Raw genomic sequence first — 14,224 nt, 5'->3', positions numbered from 1 at the left:
TTATTTAATACATTAAAATATATCTAATCTGTGATTATTATTGCAACAAAATATATTGTATTATTAATATATAATAGTAAATATAATATAGTTGGAAGTGCACCATAAAATGTGTGAAAATTATATATGTGCAGATAAAAACACCAACATTACATTAAACTACATAAATATCAAAGTTTGCCTCACCATTCATTTCATATGACCATAATAGAAAAAATAACAAATAAGGCTATGAAGTTAAAGGTGCACCTAGCAATTTTGGTCTCAATAAAAAGTTTTACACATTTACACAAAAGAGATGCATAATGCATATGTTTCAAATCATGTAGACTCACTATCAACAGTCTAATAAAAGCTGTTTTATTTACATTGAGCACTTCACCCTTATAGGGGCCGCCAAGTTGAGATCACATGACCAGTCACGCTACTCACTTTATACTTGTAGTCCCTGTTATTATTTTCAGAATTAAGAATTAAGAAACTTTTACGTGATCCTGCATCTTTATCAGTATAATGCAAAATTGACCACCATACCAAACAGCCAAACATAAAAAATTACTGAGTGCACCTTTGCAAATATCAAATCACACCAAAAGTTGCAAATTAAGCCACAACATCATGACATTTACACTACCTTTAATTTACTAGATCAGGGACACACAGTCCTTTAACAGGCCACATGTTATCTGCAGCATACATGGTAGCAAACATACATGAAAGAGATCACTGAATGGGACGGTGTGCAGGTGTGACATGATATGTGCTGCCCTCAGTGAGGTTCGAGAAGAGTCCGTTGCGTACATAAAACTATATTCAATACACACTAACTGACACCAGTGCATTTTTCAAGTTGGCTGTCTGTGAAATCCAGACAGAAGAGAGACGGGGCTGATGCAGAACACAGGGTTCGAGTGAAAGGGAGAGGGGCTGTACATCTGCAGGACTTCACCACAGGTGCGTTTCTCGGATCTCGGCGATCACCTGACTGGCTTTCTGCAAGGCCTATGGGTAGAGGAGAGGATACAAGTTTTAAAAGAGTTGAACATTTCTTATTGTATAATATGATAAAATACAATACAATAATTTTAAATAATATAAAATTCAGCCTCTACATTAATTGATTGATTAATTAAAATAAAGATAGTAATCATTAACAATTTAATGTTTTTACTTAATATTAGATAATAGTAATAATAATATAATAATAAAATTATTATTAATGAATAACATTTAATGCAAAGGCTAATCTGCATTACTTACTACTTTTTCATGCATAAACATTTACAGTGGGTACGGAAAGTATTCAGACCCCCTTAAATTTCTATGTATATTATTATTAAATAATAATAATCCACTTTTATTATTAACAATCGATTAATAATAAAGTAAAGGCTACTCTGCATTACTACACATTTTAGTTTAATATACATTATTATTACTAATTATACATTATTATTACTTCAATATTATTTAATAATAAATTATTATTATTAGTATTAATTCATGTAAAGGCTACATTATTAAACAGCTAAAATTTATATATATTATTATATAACTACTATATACTACTATTATATAATTATTTAATATTATTATGTAACATTAAACTACAACAATTACTATTAGTATAATTAAATTAACAACAAATAATTAATGTTAATGTAAAGGCTTCTCTGCATTACAAAACACTTTTACATTAATATACATTATTACTAATTATACACATTATTATTGCTGCCGTTACCTTCAGCATATCTGCGGCCTCATTGCGGCGCTGGGCCATGTCCTCTGACTCTGTGAGGAGGTCGTCCAGCAGGGCGGGTTTATAGAGCTGCCCCACCAGCTCGCTCTGTAAGCTGTCCTTCACGTGGTTGACCAGGAAGTGCATCACAGCCTTTGGTACACTGCAGAGACAGAGAATGCAATCTGCGTGAAACACAAAACCGGAAACTAATTCACGTGGCATATACTTTGTTCTATGTACCTGTCCTGGATGTTTTTACGGACAATGAGGAAATAAGACTTGATGAGCCTCTCGATGACCTCACAGTCCCTCTGTTCACGAGCAGACAGTTTCCGGGCAACCGGCACAGGCTGGCCAAAGATCAGAACAAATCAACTCAACTCTAAATCATTGTGACCGACCGTGCTAGCAAATGGCTCTCAAAGAGAACACAAATGCTTGCGGATACACACACCAGTGTTTATTTACTCTCAGAGTGCATGTTTTTAAGTCATTTCTGTGGCATGATCAAATGTATTTGTGTTTTATGGACTCACCACATCAAGTAGGTTCACTGCGTGTCCTTTCTGAGGGCTGACAGACACGGAGCTCTGTGGTTTCATCTTGTCCTCATATTCTTCTCCTTTCTTCAACATGCCTCTCCAGGTCCCTGTTCCTCCTTCCTGCTCCCCCGGAGCTCCTCCAGCCATCTGACACACACAAACAAGATCAACACTACAGGACTGAATGCCCACTCATTATTTTCATGCCCCTTCCCATGCAGTCTATTGGTGCTTTACGTATTGTTTTTAGGCTTCAAACCGAACATAAAGTTTGTACACAACAGTTCACACATAAAAAAACTATTCTGGCCAGAAACTGAAAAGATACAACTGCAAAAAAAACAGTTGCAGTTGTCAAGGGTCTTCAAAATCAACTTTTATATCAACGCAAACACACAACAGAAGTTTGAGAAGATCCTGATGAGTAAAACCAAAACTGCACAGCAAAAACATGATCTGCTGTCAGTTTAGAGGTTGGTGACCATGCAGTCAGGGAGAGCAGTTTGAGTGGGTTGAAAATCAACTCCATGCTTTGCCCCTACACACAGGTGGCGCCACACACCTTAGGGCCATCGCCCTCAGCAGGCGGCTGCTCGGTGGGCGACACTGACTGCCCACCAGGACCTTTTAAGGACTACAAAGAGAGACACGAAGAGAAGAGACTAGTCAGCTAGAGAGGAAGACAGCAGGTTTTAAACTAATTCTGCTCAAAACTGCAAGAAAAAGCAGCGAGACTTTGATTTATGAAACAAACTAATTTCTAGTGAGGAAAAGTGAACAAAAGATAAAACAGCAGCCCTGAGAAAATACAATTTCCTCTGATACCTCAAGATTTAACATCATACCTTATCACGGGGGACTGCTGAGGGAAGCTCTCTCATTCGGTTACGTCTCTGCTCCTGTTACGAAGACAACAACAATCAACTTCACACTGAAATATGCTCAGATCAATACATTTCGGTCATAGATCTAAATTAAATTGTCATTAAAATATCAGTAAACCTCAATGTTGTTGTTCATGAGCCCACAGGCATCTGCGAAGTCTGGGTGTTTGGTGTTGATATAAGCCAACTCAATCGCCACAAGATTGTGAACCTGGAGCACAGTGTAAACACAAATTTAGAGAAGATACACTTGCACAGAACCTACATAAAAAGCATGAGAGAAAAAACAAACAAACCATCTCATTGGTGACTGGGAGCCTCTTCCTGAGAAGAGACGTCACCACTTCTACTATGGCATCATGAAGCTTTGGAAACCTAAGCAACTCCTAGTAAAGAAAAAACAATAAAAATAAATAAATCACAATAAAAATTCTAACAATGCTGATAAAACCCATCTAATCATTTAAAGTACCAGCAATTATATTTGAGTGTTGGATGTAAATATGTTGTGTATACAGATAAGAATAGGTAAAAAATAAAAGTGTACAATAAACATTTAAGTTTGTACACTTCAGCTTCATAATCAGCTTAGAATAATTACAAAAAACAAAAATGTAATTAATAAATTATAAAATAATAACAAAAACTATAATAATAAAACTACAAAAAATTAAAACAATACTGATAAAACAAATATAGAATAATATAAATTATTGATATAACTTTTAAAAAGTCACAAAAATGAAAAATATTTTATATATATATTTTAAATATTAATATAACAACTAATAAAAATTAACAATAGTAGTAGTAGTAGTAATAAAACAGTATAATAATTAATAAACAAAGACAACATTGTGTTGTACAACAAACATTTAATTATGCACAAAATGTGCTAAATTAAAACTATATGGAAAATAAGCTGCACATAAAATAATATCAACATGTCCTTTAAACAACAACAGTATTTGCTCAAAATTCACAAACTGACACTTCGTGGTAGATGAGACATTTGTGACCCTTGACTACAAAACCAGTCTTAAGTCGCTTGGGTATATTTTTAGCAATAGCCAAAAAATTAGTGTATGGGTCAAAATTATAGATTTTTCTTTTATGCCAAAAATCATTAGGATATTAAGTAAAGATCATGTTCCATGAAGATATTTTGTAAATTTCCTACCGTAAATATATCAAAACTTAAATTTAGATTAGCAATATGCATGCCTAAGAACTTCATTTGGACAACTTTATCTCAGTATTGTGATTTTTTTGCACCCTCAGATTCCAGATTTTCAAATAGTTGTATCTCTGCCAAATATTGACCTATCATTAGGAACCATACATCAATGGAAAGCTTATTTATTCAGCTTTCATATGATGTATAAATCTCAATTTCAAAAAATTGACCCTTATGACTGGTTTTGTGGTCCAGGGTCACATTTATTAATCGGCCAGTCAGGCACAGTTATATTTGGCAATGTTGTTAATCTCAATATGAGCAAATATCGCCTTGGCCATCACTAAAGGCCCATTCACACCTATAACACTAACTATATCAGCATCCACACCAACAGATGATACTATTCTGTTAATTCTAAGTGTTGCAGTTATTTTGTCTTCTGCTTCAAATGCTTAAGCTCTTTAGAGTTGGGTGGATTCTGATCAATGGATTTATCGTTCATTAGCTGGAAGTGATTCCAACGGCATTGTACCTTGGTGTTGGTATTGTTATATTCATGATGTGGACTTCGCTATTCATGTTTAGTAAACTTTAGTTATAGTTATCATTCTTAGTGTGAACAGGCCTTAACTGATGTACTGTTTAACAACAGTGGAAAAACCTTTTGCTTTCGTGATGCAAAAGGCAAAGATGAGCATGTATATGCAGACCAATAACTGATCAGTTCACCTGTGTGCTGTAGTTGCTACAGTGCTGAATGATCCTCTGCATCTCTTCATGCACCAGCTCCACACAGCGCAGACTGGGCTCCTCCAGACGCTTGACCTGCCTCTTCACCAGCAGCTCAAACGACACCTCAGGTACAAACAGAGCAGGACGGGGACCCTGAAGAAACACACAACAGCTACATTACAAACTACAGAAATATACACCTCAAACTATCAAACTCTACAGTGTTGTACAAGAGCCTCTTTAAGTCACTCGAATAATTAAAGGTTCCTCAAAGGAGCTTTGCTAAAATTGAAACCTGCAGCACATTGCAGCTCAATGCAGAGCTCAGCTGGCTGCAGTCTCTATTTTATGCGCATACAAGTACAGTCGGGACTAAATTCAAATTATAAAAAGGATGCAGAAGTCAAATATTCACAACCTACCGTAGCGTTCCTAATAGCTGTTAGGACATCTATGGTTGTAAGTCCTCCAAGAGGATCGACCGACTCCAGTGTCCTACCAAATGTCTCATGGAAAATATAACAAATTCTTGCACCACCACACCTAAAAGATTAGAACAACAACTATGGTTAGCACTAATACCACCTAGTTTTGAGTCAGGAAGATTTTTTTAATTGAAAGAAATCAATACTTTTATTCAGCAAGGATGCTTTAAATTGACCAAAAAGTGACAGTAAAGACATAATGTTACAAAAGATTTCCATTTCAAATAAATGCTGTTCTTTTGAACGTTCTATTCAGAAAAGAATAGAAAGTCACCATGCATTACATTTCCACAAACATATTTAGCAGCACAACTGTTTTCAACATTGATGATAATCAGAAATGTTTCTTGAGCATCAAATCAACATATTAGAATGATTTCTGAAGGATCATGTGACACTGAAGACTGGTGAATGATGCTGAAAACTCAGCTTTGCATCACAGGAATAAATTACATATTAAAATTTATTTAAATAGAAAACTATTTTAGCTATTTTAAATGGTAATACTATTTCACAATATTACTGTTTTTACTGTATTTTTAATCAAATAAAAGCCTTGATGAGTCTTTTTTCAACAACATTAAAAAATCTTACCAACCCCAAACTTTTGAACGGTAGAGTATATAGCAAATTAAACAGCTTCATTTGAGTAACTGGAAGAAAAGGGGAACTAACAGTTCAGCGGTCTCAATGTATTTGGCCGTTCCTTCAATAGTGTTGCAGTACTCAGCGGCGAACTTTGTGATGAGTTGCAGCAGGGTGGAGCTCATGTCCTCTACCGGCTCACCGTAGCTGCTGAGCAGGGATTGATACTGAGCTGCTAAAACATTGATACGTGTCTTCAGCTCTGGTAGACAGTCCCTAATGTGATGCATCAATAACCTGATGGAAAAAAATAGTATATTAATACTTCAAAAAGCAGATATGCTCAGCAAAATGAATCAAATTTGATGTTTCAAGCTTAAACTCTCACCTATTTAATGTTCTGGCGAGATACTTGGTTCCGTTTCTGTTGGCGAGGGAGGGGTATTTCTTCTGCAGGAAGGCGTGCTCATCACGGATGGAGTCTGCCACAATTTTCTTATTATTGATGTCCAGCTGACTCCTGTATTAAGACATTTAGTCATCTTTTTTAGAAAATAAAAAAACAATTTTTGTATATTTTGTTAATATATTAATATCACAATCAATATTTTAGTGTAATTATACTTACATAATTCTTTAATATTCTAATTTTAACACACACATTATATATATATATGGTTATCTTTTTAAAATAATTAACATTTTAAATAGATTGACAGTCGTATTAATAAACATCTATTTCATTTTGTACCTGTTGACCACTCCAATCAGTCCTAGTTTGACAGGAATGACTCTGCCCATGAGAACATCCATTGCATCAGTACCGGCATCCATCAGATCTAGTTTAGTCACTACAGCCAGCGTTCTGCGACCTGAAAGCAGAAAATGAAAAAATTTAAATGCTGTGTCACTAAAAAAAAATCTGCATCACACAGCTATGGGGATAAAACATCACATCACACAAACTGAAAGGTACAGACATTGTGTGCAAAAATAAAAAATAAAAATAAATGCACAAGCAGACCAAAATAAAGGTTAATATGCTGACCGTCTGGATCCACCTCACGGGCGACTTTCAGAGCTTCAGAGGTGGCCATGTCCGTGTTCGCTGCAGTGACAGCTAAAATGATGCAGTTGGGATTGCTGATGTATTTTAAGATCAGTTCGCGGATCTGTAGCTCAATATCTTTAGGCTGGTCTCCCACTGGGACCTGAACATGAATATATCAGTGTCAGTATAAAAAAAATAATCCACAAAAGGAATATTCAAACAGACCAATCTAAGCTACTAAATAAAACACCTTTGTGATGCCAGGCAGATCCACCAGTGTGAGATTGACAACATGTGGTGAGAAGATTTTCAGGTGAATTGGCTCATCACTGATCCCCTGTGAAACAATGACACAACATTCTGTATTTCTTAAACTGCAGATGTCAATAGGAGCTACACTACAATTCAAAAGTTTGGGGTTGGTAAGAATTTTTTCAAGTTTTTGAAAGAATTTATGTTCACTAACGTGGCATACCAGTTAGAGAGTCAGACTGGTAACCAAAAGGTCACAGGTTCGAGTCTCGGTACCGACAGGAATTGTCAGTGAGGGGAGCGAACAACCAGAGCTCTCTTCTACCTTCAACACCACGACTGCGGCACACATCCCACAGCACAACCACCTGAGCCCAATTTCAGTCTACTCATCACCTTAACTTTAACTGCGTTTGTAGCCGGTGCCATAGCCAGACTGATAAACAAACAAAGACCGGAAGTTAACTTCGGGCCAGGCGCGTACACCCATTGAAACAGTCTATATAAAGCTTGAAGCATCAGAATCAGCATCGTTATCGGCCGATCACCATGACAAGAAATCGGTACTCAGTATCGGCTGCAAAAATTCTGATCGTTAAAATAAATTAATTAAATAAAAAAAGAAACATGTGCAAACTTTACTTAGTTTTTATTTCATATGTCAGGCTTTACAGGGTTAACAAGACTTTCTTGGCCACCCAGACAACTATATCCTCTTAAGCGGTCAGTGAAAGTCCCTACTTTAAGACTCTTTAAACTTATTAGACCTTAAGTGTGTGGCAGACAGTAGGAAACTCATCTACTTCATGAGTCAATCTCTGGTTTACTTCCATTAAAGGTCTTTATTACAACACTATCAAGTATACACTACTTCCATAATGAAATGATGCAGATATCTTGTGTAATTTCAGGATGGAAAAGATCCACAATCCTTTTCACCCGTTTTGTCCTTGTAGAGTGATTCCTGCTGCAGCTGTTCAGTCCAAACATGCTGCCTGAAGTTCAGACCGACCATGGCGCATCTCTTCATATGTTAGCTGCTGTACTGAGATCAGCACAACTCTAAAACTCACGTTGTGATATTGCTCACAAGGTTAAAATATAAACATATTCCTAACAGTAGGAATTTTCATATAATATGCCCGTGAAGTCAATTATTGAAATAGGAATGAGGAAACAAGCGAGGGCTTGAGTTAGCACGCTAGTTAACGTTAGCTGGATAGCGCTGATAACATTATTTTAAAGCTCGCTACAGATTTTGATTTTAGTCTTAATTTTCGGCATATTTAATGCGACATTCGTTTATTTGTCGTTGACCTTGCCATATGTAATTTTGAAAAAATGTCGCAACAATAAATAAATATAGCTAATACTAGGCTGCGTTTCAAAACAAGTGAACTGCCTAGTTAGGGGGCTTCATAGACGCGCTCGAACTTTAGATACCATCGGAACTTTGGCGCCCAAATATGAAGTCTAGGTAGGTACCTCACTAGGTTTTGAGACACTGCCATAGACCTGTTTCAATCTGAATGGAAACCGCAACTGAAACATTAACGTTACCTGCGTTCCCACCACTGCAATCTGAGGCAGCTGGATAATATCCGCACCGACTGTGTTAAAAACATCCTGGAGTTTGTTAATGACAGGAATAAGAGCCTCCATCGCGTTGACCACCTCTTCCCCTGTCAAAATGAATGAGCTAAGGCGAATACCCCGGCTAAACACGGCACAAAGTCATCCAATGTCCCTCACAGTAGCACCATGAACCAACCCGGCCGCGGAAAAACTGCGCACCGGTGTATTGGTGCATTGTGGGACTTGTAGTTTTACACGGCACAACAGCTGTTGACCCACTTTGGAATTTTCTGGAAATAAACTACATTTTCAAGCATTGTTCTGAGTGAATGCGCCAAGGCAACCGTATGGGGTGCAACAAAAATATTCAGGAAAACATGTTTTGGGTGAGGTAGCGCTGAACATAGTTAAAGTGGCAGTATTACATAAATTATGACACAAGTAGGCACGTGGTGTTATTAATATGGTTATCTGAACAACTATACATCTTTGTTTTTTTGTATATGTACTTTTGTATAAATAAATACATACATAAAGCCACTTACATTATTTATCAATATCATATTTTTCATCAATATCAGGAACTGAGAGCCTTTTAATTTAACATTTGTAAAAAAAAAAAAAAAAACTTCCGTATTGTTTAAAGTATTTTAATAAATATGTAAAAATGGGTTTTGAGTAAGACTTGTTTCAAACTTCCTCAGTAACATTAATAATTGTACATGTCTGTTTCTCTTTCTATCCCACGTTCTATCTATTTGATATATTAAGCATCTACCTATGTATATTACAATCAAAATGTTATATCCATTCAAGTTTACTGAGGGTACTAAAAATGTGGGTACTTCATAAAACAAATCAAACTAAAATGTTTTATGAAAAGAAAAAGGCCATCAAACAAATAGTTTTCAACACTATTTATTGTTAACCCAAGTATACATACATCTGGGTTTGAACAGCCTATTTCATATTTACTTTTCATCCATGGGATTACAATAAAGAAAGTGCCAGATCACAAGTCTACCGAGACTCATTTCATAACAACTATGTCAGCGGGTAACAGTTAAAACAACATGAGAGCTGCCTTTAAATATTGCACACAGGATTATTCGACAAAACAGGTCACAGGTGAAGTCATACAGGAACACATCTGGGTTATACATTGTATTTACAAAAAACATTGTCAGGCAAATGCTAAGTTGGTACATTCCCCTTGTCTTTTTTAGGGGTAACTGCCAAATAAAACAATCTCAACTCGTATGTTTTGTTACAAACAAAACAAAAAACTGAGACCTACTTTCTCTCAGCCATGCAAACTATAACACACAAGGTCATAAAAATGCTCCAATCTGATTACATTAAAATCAATCTACCACAATGAGTGGGAAGGCACCTTTCTATCTAATAAGTGTTAGTTTGAAAGAAACTACTTCAATATAATTAACTATATTATTCACGGCAATGCAGCAAACATTTGTTAAGCTTCACATAAAAATAAGAGACCAGTTCATGAAGATGAGCCTTCAGCTGCACCAACACTACAACAAAATATACAACCTTGGATAAGTAGAGAAGATAATGGAAGAGCTAAACTGTCTGTCTGATGTTTCATCAAATCATGATTCAGGATTTCAACACTTTCGTTCTTTCAGTAGAGTAGGGGATATTAGTAGCTAACCAGGCATGAAACAGAATTTTTGTGCGAATAACAACTTGTTTCATATGATCAAGAATGTGCAATTTAAACAAATGCACACTAATATTAGAGTGTCATCAAATGTAGTTTGTTATTCATAAAGTAATGGCCATTTTTTAAATTAAGTGCTGCAGGGATGAAAACAAACTCATCAAAAACCTAAAACTAGACTGAGGTTAATAAAGGAACAGTTCATCCAAAAAAATCTAAATATGCTGAAAATGTAAATTTCTGTAGTGAATGGGTGCCGTCAGAAGTTCAAAAAAGTACATCACGATGTACACCCCAGTACACAACTCCAGTCCAACAATTAACATCTTGTGAAGTGAAAAGCTGCATGTTTGTAAGAAACAAATCCATCAAGAAGACGTTTTAAACTTCAAACCGTTGCTTCCAGCTAAAATACAAGTCCTGTTTATAATACTGCTTTTTCAAGTGAAAAAGTCACCTAGTCTGAGTTGGGAAAGAAATGCACAGATCAATCACTGTTTACAAGCCAAAACAATTTTAAACAAATATGTCAGTGGATTTTGATGTGAGAGGACAACAGGGGATGGACCTTTTTTACCGGAGGAAACGTTATTATGGTTCATGGACTATTTTAGCCAGAAGCGGCAGTTTAAAGTTGAAACACCTTAATGATGGATTTGTTTCACATGGATTAATGATGATTAATTGACATTTCACAGGACATTAATTGATGGACTGGAGTCGTGTGGATTACATGTTGATTATTGTGATGTTTTTATGAGCTGTTTGGACTCTCGTTCTGACGGCACCCATTCACTGTAGAGGATCCATTGGTGAGCAAGTTTTGTGATGCTAAATCTCTCCAAATCTGTTCCCATTAAGAAAAACTCATCCACATCTTGTATGGCCTGAGGGTGAGTACATTTCAAATGTTCATTTTGAGGTGAACTATTCCTTTAAGAGGCCACTATCCAACATAGTGTCAATTATAAATCTCAGTCAAACCAATGGAAACAAATGCACCCATTCTCATCATAAATGACAGATCAGTCACATGTAAAATCAAACCCCACTTATCACAGCAGCAAATTAATAACTCCATGTCTCCATCTAAATCAGGCATAAAAATAAAAATGTGATGGTCCAATCTGTGGCCCACTCTGATGTTCAGGATGAGGTGCAGTCAGTGTACGTGGTGACCATGTTTCCTCTTCGCTGCGTCACTGTTCTGCAGTGCTGTTTGGCTGTGCCCTGAAACCTGCTCTCTGTCCTTTTCATGTGTCGGTCAAATGCAAACATCTTCTCCATATCTTCAAACATGTCCTCAAAGACTCCGGAACCAAAAGTACCCTGGAAGTGTCTCTTATGGCGGTTGTGTGCTTGCTGGTGGGCCCTGAAGTGCTCATCAAAGTGCCGTTTTGGGCGAGCATGCCTGTTTTGGCTATAGACGTCAAAGTCTCTGAACATGTCATCAAAGTTAAAATCAAAGGATTGATGAAAATGCTGCCCTCCTCCTCCGTTCATGTCTTCATGGCTGAATGTATTGTGTCCTGATTGGTCATACTCTCGCCTTCTTTTCTCATCTGATAGTGTTTCATATGCTGCAGAACGAGTTAAAAATGATGCATATCAGACTGAACAATTCGAGGAATCTTTGCTTTAAACAACAAAATTTGGATCCATTAATTTTCTTAAGCTGCATTTATTTGAACAAAAATACAGTTACTTACATATTATAAATTAAAATTACTGTTTTCTATTTTAATATATATTAAAGTGCAATTGCATACACGTTTATAATATATTTCTATCTAAGTGCTGTTGTTTTGAACTTTCTATTCATCAAAGAATCCTGAAAAAAGTAGCATGGTTTCCACAAAAATATTAAGCAGAAAAACTGTTTTCAACATTGATAATAATAACCAAACCAACATATCTGAATGATTTCTGAAGAATCATGTGACACTGAAGACTGGAGTAATGATGCTGAAAATTCAGGAAAAACTTTATATATATTAAAATAGAAAACAATTATTTTACATTGTAATAATATTTCACAATATAATTTTTTTTATCAACAAATAAATGCCACCATGGTGAACATTAGTGACTACTTAGACATGAAAAATTCTTAAAGATCACAAACTTTTGACAGGTAGTGTATATATAACCCACCTTCTGCAATCTCCCGAAATTTGGTTTCAGCATCGGGGCTCTTGTTCTTGTCTGGGTGATATTTCATGGCAAGCTTGTGAAAAGCTTTTTTGATCTGACGTTCAGAAGCATCTTTTGGCACACCAAGGATGTCATAGTAGTCCTTTCTGGCCAGTATGAGTTCAGTTATCATCAAGATGCACACCGCAAACATCAGTGTTGACTGTGCCGTGGCCATGTTTCTGGCTGTTTGATAAGAGGATGGAAGACAGAGCAGGATTTTGTGAGTTAAACATGTCTAAACACTAAACTAATACATAGATATGAGCTACACCTCTTAATAACATTGTAATAATACATTAGAAGGAATCTGTATGTATATATATTTCAAAAATAAATTATTAAATAAAAAATAAACAAATGCAATTTCACTTATTTGGACAGTGGGAATTGTCCAAAGGATTTTCAAACTGCTGTTTATAATAATATTCATGATGCACCACACCCCCTTAGTTAACAGCAGTTTTGCCGTTTAAAACATCATAATTAAAAAATGATACTTTAATCTATTTAATAACATTGTAGAACATAGAACATAACTGTTATTTTTTTTATCAGATTGTTTAGAATATTGCTTTTACCAGTGTAACGTTATGTACAATTATTTTGCACTTTCTTTGGCAATATTATGTATTCTACTATATTTCCTTTATATTGTTTCATTTATTAAGAATGAGACATTAGAAACTCCCAGCAATACGTCTTTCGAAACCAACTTTCATAAAACCGATGATCTCGATTAGCCAGATTGCTAACATGAACATGACATCTGATTTTCATCTAACTCTACCGCATTATCAACACCAGATCTTTAGACATATTCGCATTATTAAAACACGCCACATTGATTTAAACAATTAATAATAAGACGCAAATTTCACCATATTTAGCGCTTGTACTCACTCTCGCTGAAAGCACCGTTAAAAAAAGATGCTCGTGTTTTTAATATTTGGGCCGTAAAACACGACTTACGATTCTATTGGTCCAGCTCTGAACCACGTGATCTGCACAGGAACCAGACACCAGAAAACTCACTGTTGCGTTGTATTTACGCAGAGTTGAATCAGTTTAGAGGCAGTACAGGTGCATCTCAATAAATTAGAACGTCATGGAAAAGTTCATTTATTTCAGTAATTCAACTCAAATTGTGAAACTCGTGTATTAAATAAATTCAATGCACACAGACTGAAGTAGTTTAAGTATTTGGTTCGTTTAATTGTGATGATTTTGGCTCACATTTAACAAAAACCCACCAATTCACTATCTAAACAAATTAGAATACTTCATAAGACCAATAAAACATTTTTTTTGAGT

At 35.7% G+C, this 14,224-nt stretch overlaps 2 protein-coding genes across 4 annotated transcripts; both read right to left on the bottom strand.

Annotated features, from left to right (window-relative positions):
* Positions 1-258: 258 nt before the first annotated feature.
* LOC107575991 (dynamin-1-like protein) lies at positions 259-9,117 on the bottom strand. Its single transcript, XM_016262283.1, has 16 exons — positions 9,016-9,117; positions 7,454-7,540; positions 7,201-7,363; positions 6,904-7,024; positions 6,541-6,672; positions 6,243-6,449; positions 5,505-5,625; positions 5,080-5,235; positions 3,467-3,556; positions 3,289-3,381; positions 3,132-3,185; positions 2,849-2,920; positions 2,281-2,433; positions 1,985-2,094; positions 1,745-1,904; positions 259-1,002 (listed from the first exon to the last, which is right to left on the bottom strand). The coding sequence occupies exons 1-16, from the start codon at positions 9,115-9,117 to the stop codon at positions 946-948; spliced, it is 1,878 nt and encodes a 625-aa protein (XP_016117769.1). The 3' UTR covers positions 259-945.
* A 2,485-nt stretch (positions 9,118-11,602) lies between these two features.
* On the bottom strand, positions 11,603-13,926 carry LOC107576388 (dnaJ homolog subfamily B member 9-like). Of its 3 annotated transcripts, none has more exons than XM_016262590.1 (3): positions 13,883-13,926; positions 12,872-13,096; positions 11,603-12,297 (listed from the first exon to the last, which is right to left on the bottom strand). In XM_016262590.1, the coding sequence occupies exons 2-3, from the start codon at positions 13,086-13,088 to the stop codon at positions 11,864-11,866; spliced, it is 651 nt and encodes a 216-aa protein (XP_016118076.1). In that variant the 5' UTR covers positions 13,089-13,096; positions 13,883-13,926; the 3' UTR covers positions 11,603-11,863. The 3 variants fall into 3 exon arrangements, with proteins under 3 accessions (XP_016118076.1, XP_016118070.1, XP_016118063.1); XM_016262584.1 differs by lacking the exon at positions 13,883-13,926 and adding an exon at positions 13,792-13,871; XM_016262577.1 differs by lacking the exon at positions 13,883-13,926 and adding an exon at positions 13,814-13,871.
* Between the last annotated feature and the right edge of the window lie 298 nt (positions 13,927-14,224).

This window comes from Sinocyclocheilus grahami, unplaced genomic scaffold (genome assembly GCF_001515645.1).
Source record: "Sinocyclocheilus grahami isolate Dianchi unplaced genomic scaffold, SAMN03320097.WGS_v1.1 scaffold31.1, whole genome shotgun sequence".
NCBI classification, from domain to species: Eukaryota; Metazoa; Chordata; class Actinopteri; order Cypriniformes; family Cyprinidae; genus Sinocyclocheilus; species Sinocyclocheilus grahami.
This window is presented reverse-complemented; position numbering and strand designations above follow the sequence as displayed.